A 27,026-nucleotide genomic window follows, 5' to 3' on the forward strand; every position below is an offset into this window, starting at 1 on the left:
AGGTCATTACTTCTCTTGTCATTGTATGATTATTGGGAAAGAGCAGAGGAAGTGGGTTATACGTCCTGCTCTCTTGTCTTTCTTGTCTTTCAATGACTTTCAGACTCAGCAGAGCCTTGGGCAGGGCAGCAGGTGGACAAAAGTTGGGATTTGGAGTGGGGTGGAGGACGAACTTGGTGAGCTCCTTGAAGCATCTTCGGCAGTCCTTATTTCCTGGAGGGCTGGTGGAGAGGGTGCTGAGGTTGCTACACATGGGGAATGAGGCCAGGGAGATTCACGCAGCTACAGACTTAGACATATCTAGATCAAGTCCTGAAACCTACTCCAGGCAAGGTTTGGGTCTCTTTTGTCTCCTGTCCTTTGGTCTTTCTGAGAATTTGACCTACCCTCCTCCTCCCTGGTTACCACCCTAACTCACCCCAGGATGATGTACACCCCCAGGAGTGTTTGGAATTTCTCCAGCCAATCTATTCGAGAGGTAGGTACTCTAAACTTCCTGAGAGTTTCCATCATGATAGACACACCTGACTGGAGAGATTGCTGGGGGAATGACACAGGCTCCTAGCCAATGGAGGACACTGCCTGAATTAGTCATCTTTTAAACTTCCGGTACCTCGCCAAGGACCTGGAGGGTTTGCTGAATGAATAAGTAGTAACATTTCACATCAAACGATGCATATTATTTACAAAGTGATTTATTTCCCATGCATGGACTCATCCTCACAACTGCCCCTACTTGACCCCTGGAAGGTAGGCAAGACTGTTTCACAGATGAGGTCACAGAACTGGAGGTTGGAGAGGTGGCTTTCAGACTCTTAAGTCTGTTGGCATTTTTATATAGGTATATTGAGATGGCCTTTCCTAAAACACTCGAAGCACTAAGAGAGATATGAGTCAGATAGACATTTGCGGTCTCTGCATTTTGTTCCTAAATCTGGGGAAGACATATTCTTCATCTAAGTTTCTCACCGATGGTATTATTTTCTGTTGTTTGCTAATCACTGCTGGTGTATAAGTTTTCAATCACATTTTGAGTTAAGTGGGATTTCAGGGCTAGCCTGGTAAACTTGTGTAACCCCATGTGGTTTGGAGTACGTAGCTGTTTCCTGACAGAGATTTTGCATCATACACTATTGTGTCTAACACAGTTTTTGGTTCATACACTATTGTCTTGAATGTAGTTTTGGGTAATTTCAATTAACTGGATTGTAGTTTTATGGCCCTGGGTCGTCAAGAAACACATGTTCAAACATTCTCCCTGCTTAATGACATCCTTACTCTTGCTGAACTTCTATGACCGTATTGGAAATCAATGATTGCTTCTGATCCTCCAAATGTATTGTTGAGGAGAGACCTAGATGAAATCACTATACGAAATGCTTTGAGATTGCAGGATGTGGAGAGCGCGCTGTCATTAAAATGAGTGATTCTGCTTGGAGGTAAACCATGTTTTAAGTCTGAGAGTATTTTGTGCATGAGGGAATTTCTCTGTGCAGAATCATTTTCCATCCCCCACCCCCAATAATTCTCAGTATCACAGCCCTCCTGGCAGCAGGTATCTCCCTAAACTCCTGGGCAGTCGTCCGGCTAAAGCGAGTTTTCCTCTCCTAGCAACTGTTGCTAAGAGGGGCGTGGCCTCGGAGTCCGACTAGAACGCGTTTGGTGTCCCGTTCCCCACCCCCACCCCCACCACATAGACTACATTTCCCGTGATGCTCCAGGGTGGTCTCCGTAGTGACGCACTCGGTGTTCGCGGAAAACTGGGGGCGGGGGGGGGGCAGGAAGGCGGAGGCGGTGGTTGCGAGGAAGGCGGGGCGGGGGGGGACCGTGCTCTCCGCGGGTCCCCGGCTCGCGCTCCGGCAGCTGCCGCCGCTGCCGCCATGTTGGCTTGAGGGGTGATGACAGGAGGCGGCTGCGGCGTCGGGGACTGAAAAGTGGAGGAGGAGGAGGCAGAGAGACGGAGCTCTGAGAGGAAACGGTTCCCGGGCTGAGGAGAGGAAGGACCCGGCCTCTTCCGGGGTCCGGCCGAAGTCGGCGTCGCGGGGAGCTCGCGAGGCCGGGGAGGGGAGCGGAAGGCGGAGACGGTGGGGGGGAGGCACAGGCGGAGGAGGCGGGAGAGGAGCGCTGGGAAGCCGGAGACGATGCGCCCCGAGCCCCGCGGCTGCCCGGAGGCGCCCGCGGCCTGAGCCCCAACGGGCCGTGGGGGTCTCGCTCCTGGCCGGCCGAGCGCCCCGCGCTCACCCCCGCCACCGCTCCCCGCCCGGGCTCTCCGGCCCGGGCTAGCACTTCGGCTGCCAACGAGTTAAATGCCCTTGAGCGCGGGTTTCCGCGGCCCCGGCCGCGCGAGTTGAGAGCCGTTTGCCCGCTCCGGCCGCCGGGGACGAGTCCATGTGTAGCCACATAAGTTCTCTGTGTGCCGCGGCGCCTGGTCATCCTCCCGCTTCATGAGGACTCGACTCGGGAGCGAGTGTGAATCACGGCGGGGCTGGGAAAGGAGGAAGGCGATTTAACCCCCTCCCACCCCGCTCCATGTCCGTGTGTCACTCGGCTCGGTCCACCTGGCGCGGCCGGTCCTGGGGCTGCTGCTGCCGCTGCTGCTGACTTCGGCGACCCGGGAGTTGCTCCGCTCCGGCTACAGCTCTGCCGGCGATTGTTCCTCTGCGCCCGGCCAGGCCGGCACTTCGGCTCGGAAAGAACTTATTTTATTTTAAAAAATTATTTTTGGAGAGCACATCTCGAACCAATCAAGATCTTGAAGATTGATTTCTGTTAGCTTGAAGACTAACAGAAGACTCTTTTTAATTTGTTGTCTTAAAAAATTTTTTTTTCTTTGCGTAAACATCTGGGTATATGTCAAACGGCAAGATGTCCAGTAATGTCCCGGCGGATATGGTAAGTGAAGGATTAAGAGTTAACGACAGCCTTTGATTTAATTGTGGTTTCCAATCTCGTTTAATCAGAAAGGATGCAGGCGTAGGGTGAAGGTTTGCGGGGTGGGGGTGGGGAAGCCACGGTCCCGGGAGATTGTGGAAGAAGTTGGAGGGTCTGGTGTCGCTCTCGTTGAAAGCGCTGCGTTGAATACGGATCTTCTCACTTGGTTGCGTTTTCTAAATGGTTAAAGACAATGGAGAAGTTGGGAACATGTAGCAAGGTGCCTTGAAGTGGAGAAAAATCTCTTCCGCTTTGCTAGAAGCCTCTGAACACTTGTGTCTGAAAGCTTCTGAAAACGGCAGAGCTGAGGCCGGGTGTCCCTGCTAGATACAGAGGTGGGCATGAAATCGGGAATCTTGCCCTGTGACACTGGTCATGAATGCAGTAGGTGCAAGCCGGATATTTCCAAGAAGTGGGGACGTCTTATCTCGGCCAGGATTTGCTGTGAGCTTTTCGAAACGTTTGGGAGAACAAGCACGGCACAGAAATAGACGTTTTGGAATGTTCACAAATCCAGGCTGACTGTATTTTGGTACTTTTAATGAATATTCCAGGACTTTTAGTACCAAATATTTAGTAGTATGACATCACTGGACTTTTAAAGGCTAATAAAACACATTATTGATTGAACCTTGATCCTGGAATGTTAAGAACTGGAAACCAAAGTACTCTTGTTTATTGACGCTTTTCTTTTTGTTCATAAAGTAGGTTAAGCTTATGAGACTGTTGACTAACAGGAACTGTGTAGGCTTACAGCGCTGGGAAGGTGGGTTTGTGTGAGGTGAAATTACTCTTTGCTGTCTGTCTTGGGGACAAACGTAATGCAATTAACAGGAAGGGGAATAATCTCCTTTATGAAAGAATTGAAGTTAACATAGTTATGCTCATATATTCGAAGTTAACATTTGAGTGTTTGTATATTTCGGTGAAAAAAACAAAATTGAACTTTGCTGAGGATTAAATTTTAAAATGTCAGACGCTTCAGTTAGAGTGAACCCCATTTACGGGCTGTAAAATTAAATTAAATGGCTCTAAATGGCATATTTTGACCTTGGTTTAAAGACATTTTGCTTGTGTTTGATTTCCCTTTCAGTGTGCTGTTTAAATGCAAAGGAACCACAGTGTTCTGTCTCTTGGGTGGCCACAGAGCAACCCAACACTCTCCTTCCTGAGTCTTAAAACTCGAGCATTGTCCTTTTAGTTTTCCTTTCCCTCCTGGGGTGCACACTGGAGCATAGTCTCCTGCCGGCTTAAGCCTAACCAGACTGGATTTCCTTCACCCTGTTGGTGAAGTTGCCTAGATAGGTCTCTGGACGGAGCAGGAAAACCCACTTTCCCCGATGGATACTCTGTGGGCTCGTACCCTCCAGCAAAGACTTGCTGTCTGGCTAAAACCTCCATTTTATATCATCATGCACAGTGTGCAGTATGATCACCTTATATACTATATATCTGTCACAGAAGTTGTTGTGCAATAGATCTGTGAGATTAAAACAGTGCAACAGCTTTCTTTATTTAGGCCCAGTGATGAGAAGGAGCTGAATGTGCGTAGCTTCACTCACAAATTGAGGTGATTTGGAGAATACCGTTTCCAAGTCAGAGAGGAGGTTTGGAAGCTAGTGTTTGGATCGGGGTGCCGGGAAGGGATGGCAAGGTTGTATTAATAGCTCTAGTTATCAAATACAACTGTTTCTGTTTTAGACTGTATTTTAAGGCCGTGATGATTCTGTGGTGCTTTGAGATCCCTTGATTAAAGGTGATAGGCAAGGGCAAAGCAGTATTATGTAATAAACATATAATTCCTTGGTGATGCTGTTTCAGAATGTGTCTAGGGTACAGCTCAGATTAGATGATTCTGAATAATTTTTATGTTTCATTTTTTAGCCATACAACTCGCTGGAGGCCTTGAGGGTTTTTTTCCAGCATTAAAACCTTTAAACCGTCATTTGGTATTACTCACATTGCATTTTTGTTTAAGAAGTGTCTTCCTTTGATATGTACCTAGAATTACAGCTTTTTGAAATATAACATGATAAATACCGGTTAGAAGTCGTGGACTCAATACTTCATGTTTGTTAAAGTTTTCATTATCAATAATTGACAGTCTGCACTTACATTCTGACTTAAAGTGAGGAAAATGTCACTACTCTTGAAAAGCATCGGCCTTCTCAGCCTCACCTCTCCACAATCTGATACTTCCCTTGCAGCATAATTCTAAATTGATTGGGATGCATATTCTTGCAAGTATGAATACATACATTTGCTAGATGCAGTAAGCATTTTAAGTTTCTCATTGGTGATAGTGTGTGCTATTTAGAAACAAATGTTACGCTTTTTCATCTGTTAATGATGCTTGTCACCTGTATAGGAAAATCCTATTTCGGAGAAGAGGTGGGGCAGTGAAATTATAATAAACCCTGTCATGGTTTCAATAGAGATAGTTCGCTCTTGAGTTCTAATAATTGCTAAAGCAGTTGTTGTTTTTGGTAAAGTCTCCTTACAGAAATTATTGTGACTCACTTTTTAAATCGATTTTTTTTTTAGCATGACTTTTTTTGTTACTGACATTGAAAATTTATTTTTAAACATTCAGTATATTTTTTTGTGTACCATAAGGAGTCTCTTTTTCTTAGAATCCAAATATAGCAAGTCAGTCTTTTAGGGCAGGGTACGAATGGTACCCCTAGTGAATGGATTTGCTATATTCTTTACAAAAAATAATTTGCAGTTGATACTTTTTCAATTAACATTCTGTAAAGATGTCCTATAAATGGTATAACAGTATTTACTTAAAACATTGGCTTTTTCTTTGCTAAAGGTGCTTGAGTTTGAATTGAGATTTACTGACATTTCAGTGTAATAACTAATTTGTGAGAAAAATCTGTAAATACCCTGTCCTGAACCCAGTGTCATTATAATACATTGTATTTAAGTGATTGATTTCCCCCCTAGGCCCAAATCAGAGCTCATGATGGGGCTGTATTCATTGTTTATACTTGTAGCATGAATTATGTTAATGATTTAGGCTTTCTGAAAGAAAATGTTTAGTCTTTGTATCAGTAATAAAGCCTAAGGCTGGTTAGATAAGCTGGTAATTTTGTTTTCTGGATTTGGAAAGTTTTCAAGATGTAAATTAATATATAAAATTTATTATATAAAAATTGGAACTACTGTTTGGAGCTTTGGACTGAAATTATACTTTATGATATCTATAAAATTGAAAACCCTTTGTAAGAGAGACATTGACAGTGTGAGAATAATGGCAAAGCAGTTTTGGTTATTTGAAGCATTTTAGGTAATAAAGAATCCTGTACCTTTTTAAGCTTTGAATGTGAAATTGTAGCATATGTAACTATGTTTAGTCTGGGATTAAGTGAGTTAATGATAATTTGATTTTTTTCAGTGCTTAATGAATATTTTTATTGTAATGTCATATCTTTTCCACTTGTGAAAGAAATATTGGAGCCCTCTAGTGGACAGGAAATTATTCAAATGAATTTCTTTTCAAAGTGAAGTTTTATCACTTTTCTAAGTTTAATAACAGATACAGAGTATACCAGGGGGAAAATGTCATGCTCGAAAAAGGTTTAGAGAATAGAAGAGTTTTAACTTCGGAGAAAGAGTTATATTAAGATCCAATGCCTTAAATTTTTCTCTTTACTTACAGCTCTTTTAAATTTTTCTTTCTCTTGCTGGAGCTCTTGTTCCTAATATGAGTTGGAGGTTTTATGAAGGTTAAGGGTGGATAAGTACCATTTATATATTAATATCTGTATACTAATATATACACACACACATGCATATGTAGGTGACTTGATGAACAACATATTAAATAACATGTCTCTTATGGTATATTTCTCTAAATTGTTTTACTTTGTGTCTTAAATTTGGTATCTTGAGTTAGACAGTTTTATTGAGAAAACAAATAACACATTATTTCCCTCCATTTTGAATGACTTTTCCTTTCCAGCTCTGAATCCTATTCCAGCTCATGTCCCTCTCTTGTGAAACTGGTTTTTAGTCCATTCTAGTCCACACTGATCTTTCCTTCCTGTGAACCATTTTCTATTTCACATTCTGCAGTTCAGTTCAGTCGCTCAGTCGTGTCCGACTCTTTGTGACCCCATGAATCGCAGCACGCCAGGCCTCCTTGTCCATCACCAACTCCCGGAGTTCACCCAACATGATGTCAAATTTACATGAATATATGTCTTGTGTTTATTATATCTACCATAATTTCTAAAACATTTAAAAACTGTTGAATGATTTTCTTGACTTAAGGCATTACTCTTTCTGTTATTTATGGGAAACATAAATATTGTCCCGTACTACTACGACTATAGTAATGGTGTTAAGCATGAAGTCAGTGATATCTGATACTACTTTGAATATGAAAAATGCATTATTAGTGTAAGTTTTGAAGTTATTTTAAATTAGTGGATAAAGTACTGATGGCTCTACTAGTTTTCATAACATGAAATAGTAAATACATTTTAGGAGACTGAACTTCAACGTGCTCTTTAAGAATTCCTCTCTTTCTGGAGGGGGAAAATTGAAAGTGACTAGAATTCATGGTAACTGGAGACCCTGGGTAATAAATTATTCTGAATCAGTAAATTTTTTGAATACATGTTGGTTATTTTGGGGAATTTCCCAAAATACTGGATTACTGTCCTGTTTGCTTACATGTAATATGAGACACATAATTTAACTTACTTTTGGTGACTTAGCCATCATTTGAATAATATTGATTCAGTTCAGTGAAGTTCATTGACTGTTTCTTTGTAACGTACTGTCATTATTCTGAAAACTACAGCTGTCTTAGCTCAGCATCTAATACAGCTTTTGAAGCTTTGTGCCCGTTGACTACTAGTAATTGACAAAGTGAGATGAGGCAAGTCAATTTGAGAATGAAAATATTAGAACTTCTAGCTTATTTTGTGCTCCAAAAAAGAAGGAGAAATTGAACTTTTTTTTTAATTAATACATGGATTGGGTCTGAAAAAACCTCCAGGCTTCTCTAGGTCCACATTCTAATGAACATTTTCCTGAGGGACAGTATGAGAATTTTGTAATGTAGGGATAGCAGGACTATCGAGTTTCTCAAGGTTCTTGCAGTTTTTTATGACACTCTTTTATATCGGTACTTTAAATATTATTTATTCATTTTTGGCTGTGCTGGGTCCTCCTTGCTGCTCAGGCTTTTCTCTAGTTGCGGCGAGCAGGGGCTGCTCTCTAGTTGTGCTGCACAGGCTGCTTGTTGGCTTCTCTTGTTGCAGAGCGTGGGCTCTAGGGTTCCCGGGCTTCAGGAATTGCAGTTTCCAGGCTCTAGAACACAGGCTGAATAGTTGTGGCGCATGGGCTTAGCTGCCCTGTGACATGTGGGTTCTTCCTGGACCAGGGATGAAACCAGCGTCTGCTGCGTTGGCAAGCAGATTCTTTACCACTGAACCACCAGGGAAGCCCTAGGTACTTTTTAAGAGAATCTTTGATACTTTGAATGGAAATGGGGAGCAGAGGTTCACTGTTAAAGTACCTCAAAGAGTTGTAGAACTCAAAACTGAACAACACATTTTTATTTTACTAAAGATGAATATCTTAGATGCTGATCAAAAATAGTCATATTCAGTAACAGTGCTCTTAGTGTTAAGAGTAATAGTATTTTTAGTGGTTGTGTGATCAAAACAATGTTTAACATAGTTAATTAAAATTAAAACAATAAATTTTAATTTTGTTTTAGTGTATTTTATAATTTGCATAAAATGTATGGTTTATAAATGAATATATTATATATATTGGCATTGTATGCTGAAGTATTTTATGGTTGGGATGTTCAGTCAAACTTTAGAAGCTGTAAGATGACTTCAGATTTCTAAGTATTTTGAGTTCTGTTTGATATAGTGTTCCCATCTCCTGCCTTGTTGAGTATTTTTCTGTGGTCAGTATGCCTAACTGTCCCTCTCTAACTTCATAGTTGCTGATTCTAATTTGCTGTGGGTGTAGAAATCAGATTTCCAAAGTTTATTAGGACAAAGTGTGTTAAAAATGAGTAAATGACGTCCAAGTGGGATTTTCAGGCATTCTTATGGGAAAGTGCCTAGTCTTTTATTTCATTTGGTCATGTCTATTTTGGTTGTTCAGAGTTCTGTTTACTTGAGGGGCTTATTTCCTGGCTTAGTTTTGGAGAGATGTAGATTTTTGCAGGGATGAACTAGATAATTTAAAAAATAAAATTACACGAGGAGCTTTATTTTGAGCTCCGAGGGGAGAGATGCTAATATTTGTTGTGTCCTAGCTGTTTCCCAGGCAGATGCTTGGCATTTGACAGGATAACATTTAGTTTCATCCTTTCAGTGACCCTGGAGAAATAGGTTGGTAAGTAGAAAAAGAAGCGGCTGTTACCCGCCTGGTGAAGAGCACCAGGAATACATCTGTAGTGGAACAAGTCAAATTTACTGACTTGTAGCCACGAAGTCACAGAAGAGGGTATCGCAGAGGTTCTCGCTGGGGTTTGCCTCATGATGCTGATGAGGGAGCCGGGGAACAGGAGACTAGCTCGGTAGAATGCTGCAGACACAGAGTGGAAGTGGGTTAGTAATTGGATCTTTCAGCGGTCTTGGTTTAGGAGGCAGGAAAAAGGAAGCGGGCTGGAGGAGCTGTCAGTCACTGTGAGCCCCAGTGTGGCCCTGGGAGAGTTTATTACCTGTTGGTCTCCTGCGGGCCTTGTCTGTCTCTGTCATAGAGTGATTGTCAGCAGAGCTGTTTTTACTTTCTCTCAGCCTAGGTTCAGAGAGGGTAAGGGTCTTCTTTGGAATCACATAGCTAGGAAAATACAGAGCGAGGGTAGGAATTTGGGTTTCATGGCAATAGTGATAAACACCCTAAGCCTTTCCCCTGTGTACCTGAGCAGACAGTGCTCACCCCTCAGGCCCTCTGTTCAGCAGAATACCTGGATCCCCTCCCAACAACTTGCTCCAGGTATTTTTGCAAAATGCTGTGTAACCTATGGGTTGGAGTGATTTTAATGCAGGTGGGTTTTTCCCTGGTGACTCAGATGGTAAAGAATCCACCTGCAATGCAGGAGACCCAGGTTCAATCCCTGGGTTGGAAAGATCATCTGGGAGAAGGAAATGGCAACCCACTCCAGTGTTTTTGCTTGGAGAATTCCATGGACAGAGGAGCCTGGTAGGCTAAAGTCTGTGGGATAAAAAAGAGTAGGACACGACTCAGCAGCAAGTAACACACTTTTCTTACTGCTTAAATTCAAGGGAATTTTCTTTAAACTTGTTGGAGCTTTGAGTCCTCTTGTATATATATTATACAATAGAATTTTTTTCCTATAAACTTACCACTTTGAATTCAAAGACTGCTGCTGCTGCTACTAAGTCGATTCAGTTGTGTCTGACTCTGTGCAACCCCATAGACGGCAGCCCACTAGGCTCGCCCGTCCCTGGGATTCTCTAGGCAAGAACACTGAAGTGGTTGCATTATATATGTGACAGACACATGGGTTGATTTAGTGCTTTCAGGGTATTTTGTGTTTGTCTTCCTACTAGTATCTGCTTATGTATGATGCAGATTCTTTGTTAATTGATTAAAGTCTAGCAGCATTTTTTTATGGTCTAAATAAAATATATATATGGGCAGTCTTCTATAACTAGGTTTTCAAAAGAAAATGTTCTTTCTGTTGAGGAAAATTATCTTAAGTTAGGCAATATATCGTGTTTATGAACATAAATTAACATGGCAATTCATTATGTCTAGGCAAAATGCTCTCTCAAGACAGATGTTTGATTTTGTTTACTCTCTTCTAAAATTAGTGTTTTTGCCATAGAAATGCTCCTGATTTTTTCATTTAGTCATATATCATTAACAACTATCCATACAAATAAGTATAGAACCATGTTATAATTTTGAACGGATTCTGAATGACGTACAAAAATTGTTTAGCTATTCCATATTCATAAAGCATTTAAAAGCTATTAAAAACAATATTGTAATGCCTGTCTTAGAGTATGTCTCTGTGCCTTGTCTGATTATTTTCTTAGGATAAAATTCTTAAGAATGTAGCAGCTGTGTGTTCAGATATGTGTTAACAACTGTGGTGAGGTAGGGATACACGTTTTACTAATTTTAAAGCATCCTTGATTTTCTGGATAAACCTAACTTTTTCATTTTGAATTATCTTCTTAATACGCTACAATATATTTCATTTACATTGTTTTCAGTTTTGTTCATGAAAAAGATTGACTAGTGATTTTTAATTTCTTGTAAAGTCTTTGACATATTTAGCTGTCAAGGTTATTCTGACTTCAAAAAATGACCTGAGAAATGTTTTTTATTCTCTGAGTTTGTGAAAATTGATCTTATTGCATCCATTAATGTTTGGAGGAGTTCACTGGTGATGGAATTTGGAGTCTTCGTGGGGGGAGGGTTGAGGATTATTGATTCTGTTTCTTCAATTCATGTGGGACTATACATGTTTTCTATTACTTTTTTGTCAGTTTTGACAAGTTTTGCTTTTCAAGGCATTTATCTATTTTATCTAAATTTTTCAATGTGGCTTCAGATTTATTTTTCTTTTTTTATAATATCTCTATTATCTTTTTGATGTTTGTACTATCTGTAATGAAATGTGCTTTTAAAATCTGATTGTTGGTAATTTGTGCTGCTGCTTACTCTCTATTGACTTTGACAGAGTCAGTTTTCAGATTTCATGTCTTGCAGGTCTTCTAGTAATAACTAGTTTTGTTTGCCTGGAAGTGTATTTATTTACCTTCATCTTTAAAGGGTCTCTTCCTTTAGCACCTTTAAATTATTTTATAATTTCTGGCTCCCACTGTTTTTATTAAGTCAACTTGTGGTCTTACTATTTTTCCTTTGAAGTTAATGTGTTTTTCTGTTTAGCTTCTGTTGAACTTAATGTGTTTGGGCTATTTTCAAGATTTTATCTTTGTCTTTGGCTTTTAGCACTTTTACTATTGTGCGCTTATGCATAGCTTTTATTGTATTCTTTATGCATGGAATTTGTAGAGCATTTTGAGTCTATGGCTTGCTATTTTTGTCATTTTGTGAATTTTCTAAGCTGGAATTCTTTTCTAATTTATTTTTTAATTGAAATATAATTGAATTAAAATGTGTTAATTACTGCTTTATAGCAGAGTGACTCAGTTATATTGATACATGTATATACATTCTTTTTCATATTTTCCATTATGCTTTTTCACAGAATATTGAATATAATTCCCTGTACTATACAGTAGGAACTTGTTGTTTGTCCTTTCTATATATACCAGTTTGCATCTGCTGATCTCTAACTCTCGATCCAAACCTCTCCCACCCCTTTCCCCTTGACAACTGCTAGTCTAGTCTCTGTGCTTGATTCTGTTTCTGTTCCAGAGATGGGTTCGTTTGTGGCATATCTTAGATTCCGTATACTAATGGTATCAATACGGTATTTGTCGTTCTCTTTCTGACTTCCTTCACTTAGTGTGAAAATCTCTAGTTGCATCCATGTTGCTGCAAATGGCATTATTTTGTTCTTTTTTATGGCCCAATTGTATTCAATTGTATATATGTACCATATCTTCTTTATCCATTCATCTGTTGATGGATATTTCGGTTGTTTCCATGTCTTGGCTATTGTGAAAAGTGCTGCTGTGAACGTTTAGTCCACTTGAGTTCCATCGCTCAGTCGTGTCCAACTCTTTGCGACCCCGTGGACTGCAGCACACCAGGCCTCCATGTCCATCACCAGCTCCTGGAGCTTGCTCAAACTCATGTCCGTTGAGTCGGTGATGCTATCCAACCTTCTCATCCTCTGTCGTCCCCGTCTCCTCCAGCCTTCAATCTTTCCCAGCATCAGGGTCGTTTCAAATGAGTCAGTTCTTCACATCAGGTGGCCAAAGTATTGGAGTCTCAGCTTCAGCATCAGTCCTTCCAATGAATATTCAGGACTAATTTCCTTTAGTATGGACTGATTGCACCTCCTTGCAACCCAAGGGACTCTCAAGAGTCTTCTCCAACACCACAGTTCAAAAGCATCAATTCTTCAGCGCTCAGCTTTCTTTATAGTCCAACTCTCACATCCATACATGACTACTGGAAAAACCATAGCTTTGACTAGACAGACTTTTGTTGTCAAAGTAATGTCTCTGCTTTTGAATAAGCTGTCTAGGTTGGTTATAACTTTTCTTCTAAGGAGCAAGTTGCACTCACCATCTGCTGTGATTTTGGAGCCCAAGTCTGTCACTGTTTCCAGTGTTTCCCCATCTATTTGCTATGAAGTGATGGGACCAGATGCCATGATCTTCGTTTTCTGAATGTTGAGCTTTAAGCCAACTTTTTGACTCTCCTCTTTCAGTTCCATCAAGAGGCTTTTTAGTTCCTCTTCACTTTCTGCCATAAGGGTGGTGTCATCTGCATATCTGAGGTTATTGACATTTCTCCTGGCAATCTTGATTCCAGCTTGTGCTTCCTTCAGCCCAGCATTTCTCATGATGTACTCTGCGTATAAGTTAAATAAACAGGGTGATAATAAACAGCCTTGATGAACCCCTTTCCAGATTTGGAACCAGTGTGTTGTTCCATATCCAGTTCTAACTGTTGCTTCTTGACCTGCATACAGATTTCTCAGGAGGCAGGTACAGTGGTCTGGTATTCCCATCTCTTGAAGAATTTTCCACAGTTTGTTGTGATCCACACAGTCAAAGGCTTTGGCATAGTCAGTAAAGCTGTGAACATAGGGGTACATAGACCTTTTTGAATCAGAGTTTTGTCCAGATATAGGCCCAGAAGTGGGATTGCTGGATTGTATGGTAATTCTGTTTTGAGAAACTTCAATAATGTTTTCCACAGTGGCTACACCAATTTACACACTCAAACCAACTTACACTCCCACCAACAGTGTAGGAGGGTTCCTTTTTCTCCGCACCTTCTCCGTAAGCTGGGGTTCTTCAAGTACTTTTTCTATTCAGTTCTTTCTTTCTGGGACTACAAATGCATGTGTGTTAGGTCATTTCAGTTTTCATTCTTCTTCCTACTCTGTGTATCTATTTGGATATTTTTGCTGAACTGTCTTCAAGTTCCCTTATCTTCTCTGTCCAGTATACAGTTATACCCAATTATTAAGTTCTTAATTTCAGTTTTTGTATTTTCAGTTCTAAAACTTATACAGATTCAAATTCTCACAATGTTTTACCTATTTTTATTGAGTATATAAGCATTGTTGCAATGTTTCTGTCTGATAACTGTGATACTAATCCCTATCACCCATGAGCCCATTTCCGTTGTCTAGCTTTTGATCATTTGATCCTTTTTCCCAATATGCCTGGTAATGTTTTAATAACATTGTAATGAAACATTATAGTGGGTCTGAATGATGTTATCTTTCTTAACATAAAAAATATTAATATTCTCTGGGAGGTAGTTAGGTAAACATTGATCACTTTGATTCATTAGTGATTAATAAGAAATAAGCCTGAATTCAGGGTAATCAGGAAATTCAAATAGGCTTCTAACACATAGCTCTTTTGAGGTCTTATTTAAAAGTTTGAAGTGTTTACCAAGATGCTTCTTCCTTGGCAGGCCCTGAATTTTAAATATGAGGACTGATAAAAGCTCTGCTTAGCTTTTTTGGCCTCTTCGCAACATCTTTTTGAGGAGCTTTTCTGCATTTCAGTCCATGTTGTTTATGATTCAGCACATTCCTGGAAGGCAAACACTGAGCAAGATGTTGGGCTCCTTCTTTGCAGTTCCTTTTTATCTGGGATCCTCAATCCTGCCTCCTCTGGTGTAGCACAGAAGTCCAGTTTCTGCCTTCCCAGCCCGGCGGGACTGCCACAAGCTCCCGGCTCCTGTTCTGCCTGGCCTGGATGCCCTGTACTGGTAACTGGCAGATGCCTCAAGGGGAAAACGGGCCGTCCGTGTAGCTCTCGGTGGTTTTCTGTGTACCTTCAGGTAGCTCAGTTTGTTTGTTTGGTATCTTAGGTCACTTTTGTAGTTGCTTTCAGTGGGGAATTTGGTCTGATATCGCTCTTCCTCATGGCTTGACCTAATTGCCCTTTCTGTGTGTGCTTTAGTTCCCCTCCCTCCCTTTTGGCTCTAGAATTACCAAGTTTTTTTTCCCTCTCTCTTTTCTATCCTGATAGTAGCTATGAGTAGCTAAAATTAATTCAGTACTTAACTGTGTTACTTACCATGGCACCATCAGCCAGGCAGTTGCTTACGTCAGACATCTAGGAGTCATCTCTGATCTCTCCCTTTCCCTCATCCCCCAAATTCAATCCATTTCAAACTGCGCCTGGAATTCATCGACTCCATCTCTTCTCCATGCCACCACCGCATTGCCAAGTACCATTGCTGTCTCCTGGACACGGCATTAGTCTTGCAACTAATTGTTCTGCTTCTGTTTACGTTCCCCTGTGATACACTTTCCAAAGATAGCTTAAGTGATTTTTGTGAGACATAAATTGGATCATCTTTCCTTCTGAAAAAATACAAACAGAAAACTTTAGCAGCTTTCCATTGAAGAATAAATTTCCATAGAATAAAATCACAGATCCTTAAAGAGGCCCTTTGGAGTCCTGCATCATCTGGCTCTTGCCTGTCTCTGTAATCTTACCTCCTTTGACTTCCTGTGCTTCAGTTATCCTGGGTCCTCTCAGACGGGTCACAGGTTCTTTCCCACACCTGGACTGGGCCTGAAATCCTCCTCAATGTCCTCTGTGCCCTACAGCTGTGGGCAGTGCCGTCTTGCTTCCTGTCCTCAGAGGCACTCTTCCTGCTCACATCTAAAATTGAATTCCCTCATCCCTCGATTTCTGACTCAGAACCCCACGGGCTCCCTCTGTAGCACTAGTCACACTTGGTAATTCATTAGTTTGTCTTTAGATTTGTTTTAATTGTCGACAATTCTGTTAGGTAGGTATATCTCTTTCATTGGCCACTGTGGCCAGTAAGTATGATGCCTTTTATATAGTAGGTTTTTCATAAGTATTTATGGGCTTAAGAAGTAATTATATTGTAGGCACTGTGCTAAGCTAATGACTTGAAACAGATTTAATCCTCAAAAAAAAAAAAAAAAGAAACTCTCAGAACAAGTTTACCTACAAGGTAGGTGCTTGTGTTAGCTGCATTTTATTGATGAGGAAGATGAAAATTAATGATATTTTGTCACTTTCCTTAAGCCAGCCAGCTAGGTGGGCCCATTTTGTGTTCTTGGATATTTTTGCATTTCTAACTTTTCACCATTTTAATATCATCTTCATTATATCTTAAAGGTAACGACTGTTATTATACTTATATTCTGGTATTTCAACTTTAGCTTCTTGCATTTGCTTAACATTTTAAAATAACCAAGATTTCAGAAAGGAAATTAGAAATTTGTAATGGAAGTTGAAGAAGTATTAATAAGATTTAAATACTTGAAGTGGTAGATTTGCAGTGTGGCTACCAAGTATTATGAGTGATTTTTCAAGCCGTAAAATCTCTCTCATTATTTTGTGACTAAATAGAAAGCCTGTGTTACTATTAAATGCATATATTTGATATATATAAAAACATATATTTGAAGAAAATGGTGTTTGAGCCTTTTGTACTTAAAGGACTATTACATAGATTTTTACCTTTAGCACTCAATATAATCGATGTAACTTCATGTTAGCTGTCAGTTTACTTCCATACTTATTTGTCTATGGATAATAGTCTTGCTCTGTTTATTTCTTTCTGTTATTCAGTTCATCAGCAAGTATTTGTTGAGCATGTGCTTATGCCAGGCACGTTTTTAGGCTCTGGTGTGCAGCAGTGAGTGAAGCTTGCACTTAAGTAGTAGGGAGATAGACATTAAACACAATGAAAAGTAAAATACATAGTGTGTGAGGTAGCAGCATTTTTTTCTCCAGGGAAGAATAAGGGAGAGGGTTTGGAGAGTGCTGAGGGACAGTTGCTGTGTTGCCCAGTTTTACAGAGGGTGATCGGGGAGACCATTGGGAAGGGATCTGAGGGAATTGCGGGCCATCCAGTGTCTTGGGGGATCACATGCCAGGCAGAAGGAATATGTCCTTGTTTGATTTCTTTGTTCCTTTTCAGTGTCTCTCACTGTCAGTCCTTCCCTTAAATTTTTGTGTTTCTCATAGTTTTTGTTCCCTGCCCTTCTGTGTCATCTGCGTGATCAGTATCTTCCTCACTAGTTTGTGCAGCAAGCATTTATCGCCTGCCGGTGTGCCAGATAGAATTTTCTCTGATGTCAGCACACACACAGTGTCTTTTGAATGAATTTCCTGTTCTTTATCTCCACTGCCTCCAGCCATGTTTTCATCCAGATATCATCCCCCTTTATCTGCTTCTATTTATCTGCCTTTCACCCTTTCCCCAGGTTTGTTTTTTGAAAACACAGATCTCATTACAGAGATCTCGTTGTTTAGCTCTTCTACTTAATTATGGTTGGCCAGTCCACTCCCCGCTCCTTAGGTGGTGGCATTAAGGCTCTTGGCAGCTGGGCTCCCATCTAGCTTCATCTGCTGCAGTTGCCCGCTGAGTGTGCCCTGTGTGGGGCTATAATGAACCCTCTGCTGGCCCACAGACCCTCAGTCACCGTTCCTGCTTCTCTCATCCTTGCTTAGCCTGCCCTTTCTGCTTTGGGGCACCTCCCCCCTTCCTTCTTGCTTTATTTGCACTGAAGACTTGTGCTTCGTGGCAGTGTTAATTCCTTGGTAATGCCTTAACTACTTGGTCAGGCGCTTCGTCATTCTAAGTATAGCACATGCTAGGAGTTCCAAACCAAAGGGACAGTGGAGGCACAGCTGTTTCCCTAGGAAGGACCAAGGGGAAAAAGAGTGGCAGCACGGCCTTTTCCTTCCAGGGTTGCCAGCAAGGTGAAGCACCAGCAAGTGTCCTCAGAGGGACAGAGCCAACACACATCCTGTTCAGGTTTCAGCGTCTCTGGTTCCAGTGAGCCCAGAATTGCTAGGTAGTGATGAGTCTCAGCATTACCTGTTGTACCATCATAACAGCCGGGAAACAAGGTCCAGTCCACAGGAAACTAAAGTGAAAGGATTGCAGTCCTAGCTGATTAGTCTGGAATTCCGAGGGCTGGGCCTCCCAATCAGTCCTTCTCTCATCCACGGTTTTACCTCTACTCTAGCACGTGTGAATATTTTTGTTTTGTCCATTAGACAGACTGTGTACTCTATGAGGGCAGAGAGAAGCCTTATCTTCCTCATCTCTCTATACCCCTGTTCCTATAATAGCACTGCGCCGGTTGTATAGAGAATACCAGGTGAATGTTGAGCTAGCACTGCCGCTTTGGCCAGTAGAACATTCTGCAGTGTTCGTAATATTCTGTATCTGTGCTGTCCAGTAGAGTAGCCACTGGCTGCACGTGGCTGTTGAGCACTTGGAAAGTGGTGTGTGACTAAAGAATGGAATTTTAAATTTTATTTAATGAATTTAAATATGAATAGTTACAGGTGGTATTGGACAGTGCGGTTATGTAAATTTTTTTTGGCTTGTATTTCAGATGGTCCCAAACTGCTCAGCTTTTGGTTTTACTTTTTGTAATTTTTGTTCTCTCACTGTCGGCACTTTTTGCTACTGTCATTGTGTACACTGTCATCAACTTTCTTTTAACTTTTTGGATTTTGGTCTACATGACATAGAAAGACATGTAATCAAGCTAATGGAATTCTTTTAGAAAGAGCAAGTGGTAGAGGGGCCTGGGAGTCATCTTTGACCTTTCCTAATGTGGAATAAGAGGTAAGAATGTGGAATAGCCCTCAGAAAAGAAGAGAGAAGACTAAAAATATAAATTAGTGTGGGCATTAAATTGAAGAAAAAAATACCTATATGACATTACATGAATTCACGAAGAGATGAGAGAGCAGCCCAAAAGTATAGTGCCTCTAGTTACAGGTAGGATAATTTTTTAAATGAGAAAAGGAACGGAGTTATGGTGAAAAAATGTTTTTTAAAGTTTGACTCTCAGGAAAGCCATCCAAGGAGAAACCCAGGCAAGAATAGCTGTGGGCAACAGCAGAGATTGCAGGGGTGATTGGATAAGGACCAATTAAAGTCCTTCTTGTGTAATTTGGTAAAGGTTGCATGGATCTTAACTCATTGTCAGATATTTTACTGTAGTCAAAACATTGTTTTCATTATAATTCATAGAGTTTTCTTCCATATTGTGCTAGACATAGAAGAATTCAGCATGTCCACTTTTTTTTGAAGTCTCTGCAGTTTTTCAGTTTCTGTGTCCATATCTACCTTTTCTCAACCTTCTGTGTCAAAATATTTTGCTTTGCTATTATATATAATCTGGACAAGCGTTAATAATACTTGCTTTCTGCTCTGAAGTTGATCCTTTTTAATCCTGCCCAGGTCAGTCTCTCTGTTACCTGGTGGGAGGGTTGTTGGTTCAGTAGCAGCCACTGAGTTGGTGCTCTGATGCAGGGTTTAACTAAGAGGTGTTTCGCGTTTAACTCTTTACACCCAGAGAAAGACAGGTTTACTAAGAGACTGAGACATCTAGCCTCTCCGTGGTTCTGTCAGACTCCCAGCTGGCCAAGGAAGCAGGCAGAGTGCTCTCAGACTTCCCCAGAGCCCTGCCTGCCTCACTCCTGTGGGATTTAGGACAGACTGCCAATGAAAACAGAAAACTGGGAAAACATTCTCCCTAAATATCTTCATTCTGAAGTGGAGATGGGCTCATCCTTAGGTTGTTTATACTGCAGAGTGCAGATGTAAGCTTATTATTATATTTTTATTTTCGCAAGTGATATCTGAAATCTCAAGTAGCACCACTAGCTGTATACTGAAGTCTTCCTGGAATAGCTCAAGTGGCCATCACAGTCTACTGTGAATTCCCTGCACACATATACATACACCACATCGTCTTTATCCATTCCTCTGGTGATAGACTTGCAGGTCATTTCCGTGTCTTGGCTATTGTGAATAGTGCTGCTGGGAACACTAGAGTGTATTTTTTGCTTTTTAAAATGCAGTCGTCATCTTTGGGGAGTCTGTGGAGTCTAATATGGAGCACCAATGACTAGAAACACTTTGCTAATTTTAGTTCAGTAATTCCCCTAAAGTGAAAGCAAAACAAAAATTCACTTAAATCAGAATATTTTATTTCAGTAGAATCAAAGGAGGAGGCATTTGAGTTTATTGAATAATATTTGAGATTTGTAGGAATGCTTAATATCTTTCTGCTCTTAAAAAAGCTCTCATCTGTTGTTGTTGTTGTTTTTTTAAGCTTTTCCCTTCTCCAACTAGTACTTTGCTTTATCCTGTTTCTAGGTTTGGAAATATATACATAAAGATAATAACACATATGTATGTATATATGTTTATGATTTTTTTAAAGAACCTTATACTTTAAATTTTATTTACTCTCCAGTCATCTGTCAAAAATAAATAAAAATGAGTCTCTAACTGTACTTTACAAATTTTCAAGTACAAATAACTGTACTTTACAAAATGTATACTTTTTTTTTTTTTTTGGTCTTCAGAATTCACATTTGTCTAAGATTATTGACTTACTGAGTTCGGGCTCTGCTAGTTTATAAGCTATTTTGTCTGCCACATGTATTCCACCAAGGTAATGTATTCCAGTGATGGTACTAATTATATCAAAATTAAGAACATCAACACTATTTCTCAGCAGTCCTAAATGAGATTAGATTTCTAGATCTTCTAATTTAAGTAATTTAATAAGACTGTAGAGGACCAGTTGCAATCACCTGGCAACTATTTATGAAACATTCTGAATTTCATTTAAATTCCTTGAGAGCCACTGTTAATGATTCTATTTTGGGGATTTATGTACAGTAAATTCATAACATGTATTTCTTTACAAAATCAGTACACAATACTAATATAAACTGAAAGTAAGTTTGAAGAAAGTCATAGTTTTTATTATGGCCTTGTAGTAGAGAAATACAGAGCAACTAAAAGTTTACCGGCATACTAAACTTTGCTATCTGTGGAATGCATATTCAATGAATAAAAGATACACAATAGAAAATGGTAGAAAATCCAACCAAAGAAATTAGCATGATCCTTTTGGAAAGGATTGAATCTCCCAGTTCAAAGTAAAATTTAATATCTGCAAAACAATAATAACACCATCTCTTACTTTAAGAGTTTTAAAGTTAGACCTTGGAGAAGGAATTGGCAACCCACTCCAGTATTCTCTCCTGGGAAATCACATGGATAGAGGGACCTGTCCATGCTATAGTCAGGCTATAGTCAATGGGGTCGCAAAGAGTCAGACATGACTGAGCAACTAAACAGCAAAATTAGCCCTACCGCTTTGGCAGAATAGCTTCCTAAGCAGTTTGTTTAGTTTACCCAAGAACCATGACTGCTGTGAAATGGCATAGTATAGTTATAAATAATAAACACAAGTTCAGTCCTAATTTGTGTTGCAGTTTTATACCTCGGAGGTATTTTATTTTTCTCTGATGAACTGAGTGTAATAAATCAGATACTACAAATAATAGGTTTTTAAAAAAATCAAAAGTAACATCAGATGTATTGGAACTTTGCTTAGATTTCAGTCTCATTAACACAGTCCTTTTGGAGCCTAGGTTGATTAGCCTTCTTGGGTCGTTTCTGTTGTTTTCTATGTAAATACTGTTTATCCTAGTATTCAGTGTCCAAGCGGGCCCTGTCCCACGTGCTCCACACACATTCATTCAGTAGAATTCCCCTACAATGCTGTGAGCTAGGAGTTATTACTATCCCCATTTTACAAATAAGGAGACTGAAACATGAGAAATAAAGCAATATCTTGGTGACTGATGGAACCAGGATTCAGATCTAGGTATTCTGTTTTCAGAGCCTATGCTATGATTGTAACATCTGGAATTCTGGAAAAAGTGAGAGTCGCTCAGTCGTGTCCAACTCTGCAACCCCATGTACTATACAGTCCATGGAATTCTCCAGGTCAGAATACTGGAGTGGGTAGCCTTTCCCTTCTCCAGAGGATCTTCCCAACTCAGGGATTAAACCCAGGTCTCCCGCATTGCAGGCAGATTCTTTACCAGCTAAACCACAAGGGAAGCCTAAGAATACCGGAGTTGGTAGCCTGTCCCTTCTCCAGCGGATCTTCCCGACCCAGAAATCGAACCAGGGTCTCCTGCATTGCAGGCAGATTCTTTACTGAGCTATCAGGGAATTCTGGGGAGGTAGACTGTATTCTTCAGTACTACTGTGTGTATTAGAAATGAGCCAGTTCATTTTGTGTACACACAAAAAAGGTAGCATTTATTTAACAAATAATAGCAAGCCAGGTAAAGGGGTAATCTTTAATGTCCTTATTATGCAGTTGAGTTTATTGTTTATATCATGGTTGTAACCTAGCATGTTGATTTGGACAGTGTCTGTATCTGATTCTTTAGATTGAAAGAATGAAGAGTGGAAGATAACTCAAGGAAAAAACAACTTGAATTTAATCTTTTTAAATTTCTAATACCATTTCAGATATAGGAACCATGAATGTAAAATAAACTCTTAAGACTGCAAGGAATCTGGGAGTAGTCTAAACCTAGAATTCATTTTCTCTTACTATAAAAAGTCTGAGGACCTCTCGGTGAGGTTCTGCCTATCTCCAGTACATCTTTTCTGCAGGGTCACTAACATACCACTCACTATCTTCATTAGAGAAGCTTCTTTCCAGAAAAGAAAATGCTGAGTGTTGGGGGTACCGTAAGTTAGGCGGCATTGTTCGACGTATGCAAACAACATAAATCATTCTGTTAAGCTTTGTAGAATCTTCCACATTTCTAAGTGGTTGACATTTTATCCTCACAGTTGTCTGTAGAAAAACGGGAGGGGAAAAGGGATTATTACCCTTGATTTATTCCCTGTGATGGAGATCTCCGTTCTTTTAGTCAACCTTTAACATTAGTGAGTGTTGTTCATTAATTGTTTGTGAGAGGGTGGTCCTTGGATTCTTTCTAGATTGTTTCTCTCCAAATTGCTAATCAGATTTTTTTCTAACTTTCCTCTCTCTCTCTTTTTTTAATGGTGTCTTTTTAGTGAAAGGGCTTCCCTGATAGCTCAGCTGGTAAAGAATCCACCTGCAAGGCAGGAGACCCCAGTTCAATTTCTGGATCGGGAAGATCCATTGCAGAAGAGATAGGCTACTCACTCCAGTGTTCTTGGGCTTGCCTGGTAGCTCAGACAGTAAAGAATCTGCCTGCAACTCGGGAGATCTGGGTTTGATCCCTGGGTTGGGAAGATCCCCTGGAGAAGGGAACAGCTACCCACTCCAGTCTTCTGACCTGGAGAATTCCGTGGACAGAGGAGCCTGGCAGGCTACAGTCCATGGGGTCCCAGAGAGTTGGACATGACTAAACGACTTTCACTTTAAAACACTACAGTTATCTTTCTGATGGAAAGAAGAGTGCATTTTGTTTTACTTTGAAAAACTGCTCAGAAGAAAGAAATTGATATAATTTGCAATGCCCTAGTAGTTTAATTAATTCATTATTATAAATAAACTGATTATCTGGGATGGATTGGAAAAAGTATATAGCTGCTTTATTAAGTATTCTAACTATCTGAATAGGTAGGTTAACTTCTTCCAGATTTGTAAAAGTACTGTTATAACATCCTTCTTAGTTCACGGATTTGGTGGAATATTTTATTCCCTGGTGGCTGCATTTCTTGTTAAGTCTATAACTGTTATTCCAAGATTTCTGATATAGATGCAACAAAACACTTTACTTGGCCTTTCTCTTCCGTCTTATGCTATGATAGTTTCTCATTTTCTGTCCCAAAGTTAAATGACCAGCTTTACAGTTTGACTCAACTTCTTTAGATTACAACATTAAGAGTCCCTTAGGTAGGATTTTGTAAATACTTATTTTAAGTTTTATGAAAAATTGCAGACAAAAGTGGAAAGATAAGTATAATAAATCCCCGTGTATCCACATTGCAGTTTCAACAATTATTAACTCATGGTCAGTCGTGTTTACTTGCTCTTCCTGAATGATTTTGAAACATCATATTACGTATGACATTTGGTATGTGTGAATGAAATATACATGAGAATGATATTTTAAACCACAATAATCATTACAGCTTCAAAATTAGTGATAATTACCTAACATTATCAGCCTTACAGATGCAGAGCATATAAAGACAAGTATTTATGCCACTTTTAGTTTTGAACTGAAGGTGCTGAAAAATTTAACGTTTCAAAGGCTGTTTAACATTAAAGTGTTTTTTTTTTTTTGTCTTATGAACGTTGAGACCTGAAGAAGTCATAGTATAGTAACCTTCTTTTCTAATCCTGCTGTGGCAATATTCTTAGCATTCTCAGCTTTTCTCTTACCTCTCAGAAGAAGTAGAAAATGTTCTGACTTTGCTGTCAGAATATACAAACTTAAACATTGACCACAGATTTTGAGCATAATTGCACTTATACAGATTATGTGACTTAAGAATGTTTTCAATAAATAACAATCTTTGAAATCTAAGAAAATTGCCTAAAGATGTAAAAATAGTTCTTGGACAGAGAAATATATTTCAGTTGATTGATTGGTGTTAATGTGGGAAATCATTAGGTTGCGATCTTCCTTTTTTATTGCAAGGAAAGGGAAGAAGATTGTGCTTGTACCTCTGGTCAGTGAACTAAGCGGTTGGTTCTCTTTTTTCCTTTGCTCTGTGATAGGTTAGTAGTTATTTAAATAATTGATGTTAAGTGTCTCTGAATTCCTGTGGTTCTCAGATACTATTAACTTTCTCTTCCTGACTGAAGAGGATGTATAGGGTAGAATCTTTTTTCCTTTGTCTAAATTTAGACTTCATTATGAATTAGGAAGTTTGTGAGGGTATCTGAGCTGGAGGTAAAGTATGGCTGTTTTCTTATTTTTTAGTTTTGTTTTGCTGCTGTTGCCGCCTTTTGTTTTTCGATCCTTTATGCAGTTAAGGGTGAATGGAGAGCTAAAAATAAACATTTGCAAACAGTTCACACTAGAAGTTATTTTTCTATAATCCTTGAACTGAATAAAAGCAGAAGTTTTAAAACTCTGAATCCAAGTTTCACTGGCATCCCTGGCTTACAGAGAAGGCATTTGGTTGCCATTCACCCAGCTACCTGCTCTTGTCTCAAAACCCTCACCTAGTTCTAGATCTGAGTAGGGATTGGCCCCGTGTGCAAGTTTATCCGTACCTGTGGATTTGCACTTGAATATCCCTTTTAACAAACCTGATGATCTTCTGTTGGTTTGGAGATGTTTTTTCTCCTATGATTACTTTCTGCTTGTAGAGTTGGATCATAGGTTTACATTAAAATATCAAAAGCCTCTGGAAACCCTGTCCTTTCTAATACATTTAAACAATTTCGTTTATGGCCCTTTCCCTGTTCCTCCCCTGAGAGACCCAGTCTCTTATTACCATTACTGAAACTGTCCTTCTCAAAACATACCCCCACCCCCAAGGGTGGGTAGGGGACTGAAACGTAAATCGCAAAAGCAAGCCTGAATTACTTAAATCAGGTTTTTAAAAATTCAGAGTTTCTGCTGCCTCTACAAATCTGTCAAACAGGAGATAGAATAAAACAGAGGAACTGAAATTTATTTATTGTAATTTATACTTTTATTCTTAACATTATAGTATACTGAGCTGTTTAGTAGTAGCCTTTCCCCACATTGACATTCAAACTCTAAACTAGAAAATGCTTTTGTTCTTTTATTCTAGAAAGAATAAAACAGACAAATTTGTATATCCACCTTCTACGTCTGATTTTAAAAATTGAAGTGGTTTAGCATTTTGCACTGTAGCTAGGAATTGAACAGCCCTCAGAACAAAATGTGGAGAAGGCAATGGCAAGCCACTCCAGTACTCTTGCCTAGAAAATCCCATGGATGGAGGAGCCTGGTGGGCTACAGTCCATGGGGTCGCCACGAGTCGGTCGCGACTGAGCGACTTCACTTTCACTTTTCACTTTCACGCAATGGAGAAGGAAATGGCAACCCACTCCAGTGTTCTTGCCTGGAGAATCCCAGGGACGGCAGAGCCTGGTGGGCTGCCGTCTATGGGGTCGCACAGAGTCGGACAAGACTGACGTGACTTAGCAGCAGCAGCAGAACAAAATGTTCAGGGATAAAGAGGACATAACATAGCAGCATTGCCATGGTATTGCCTTGCTCTTGAGGATTACATGCCCCTAATACAGTTTGTGTTCTGTATCTCGAATCAGGATATAACACAGCATGGGATAGATAACCCCTAATTTACCTGTCTGTATAGCGGTCTATACAGCAATAGACCGCTGTCTCTATCTCTGCTGTGTAGAGTTTAGCTAAGACCAAGAAAATACAATGAAGGCCTCCAAACAGCAAATTTTATAACCAAATTGAGTTTGGTTATAAGATTTCCAGAGGTCAGCTTTGATAGCATAGTTGCTCTTATTTTAGACACAGTTTAAAACTGATTATCTCAGCCTATAGCAAGAGAGAAGCTCTCTGGATAGCCACCACAAGCAACTTCCGTGATAAAATCTCTTTACTGTTGGTTGGTTCTAAAAGTAAATTCCCTAAATTCCGTGATTGTATTTCATAATTAGTTTCTTCAATACCTTCAGTGCTTTAACTGAGGGAAAGAAGGAACTCTATACATAGTAACATAATAACTAACATTGACATAAATAATACTGATAAAATTGCAGTATACTTATGGAGTGCTTTTCATAAAGTTAACAAAATGCTTTCATTCCTAGTGTTTTACTTAATCGATTTTTTTCTTTATTTTTTAAATTCTTTTGGCTGCATCACGTGGCTTGTGGGATCTCAGTTCCCCAACCAGCGATTGAACCCACAGCCATGACAGTGAAAGCCTAGAATTCTAACCACTAGGCCACCAGGGAACTCTAGATTATGTCTTCTAATTCAGAGAGTCTGCTGGCTTAAAAAAAATCCTAAAAAGTGGCAGAATTCCTAGCAAGCATCCTGAAAGTTTGGGGGGAAATGTCGCTGAGCATCTACCTAATAGATCCTAAAGGCATCGTTGTTTGATAAAGGATATTTATAATGGCGCCCTGCAGAGACTGGTTACTTGATGTATATTCAAAGACGATAAGCTTATCT

At 39.9% G+C, this 27,026-nt stretch overlaps 1 protein-coding gene across 1 annotated transcript in view; it reads left to right on the top strand.

Annotated features, from left to right (window-relative positions):
- Positions 1-1,769: 1,769 nt before the first annotated feature.
- UBL3 (ubiquitin like 3) overlaps positions 1,770-27,026 on the top strand; it is a 48,861-nt gene continuing 23,604 nt past the window's right edge. The window contains exon 1 of the mRNA NM_001038144.2: positions 1,770-2,892. Within this exon, the coding sequence (NP_001033233.1) occupies positions 2,866-2,892 (27 nt within the window). The 5' untranslated portion in view covers positions 1,770-2,865. The remainder of the gene's footprint in view (positions 2,893-27,026) is intronic.

This window comes from Bos taurus, chromosome 12 (assembly GCF_002263795.3).
Source record: "Bos taurus isolate L1 Dominette 01449 registration number 42190680 breed Hereford chromosome 12, ARS-UCD2.0, whole genome shotgun sequence".
In the NCBI taxonomy this organism is placed as follows: Eukaryota; Metazoa; Chordata; class Mammalia; order Artiodactyla; family Bovidae; genus Bos; species Bos taurus.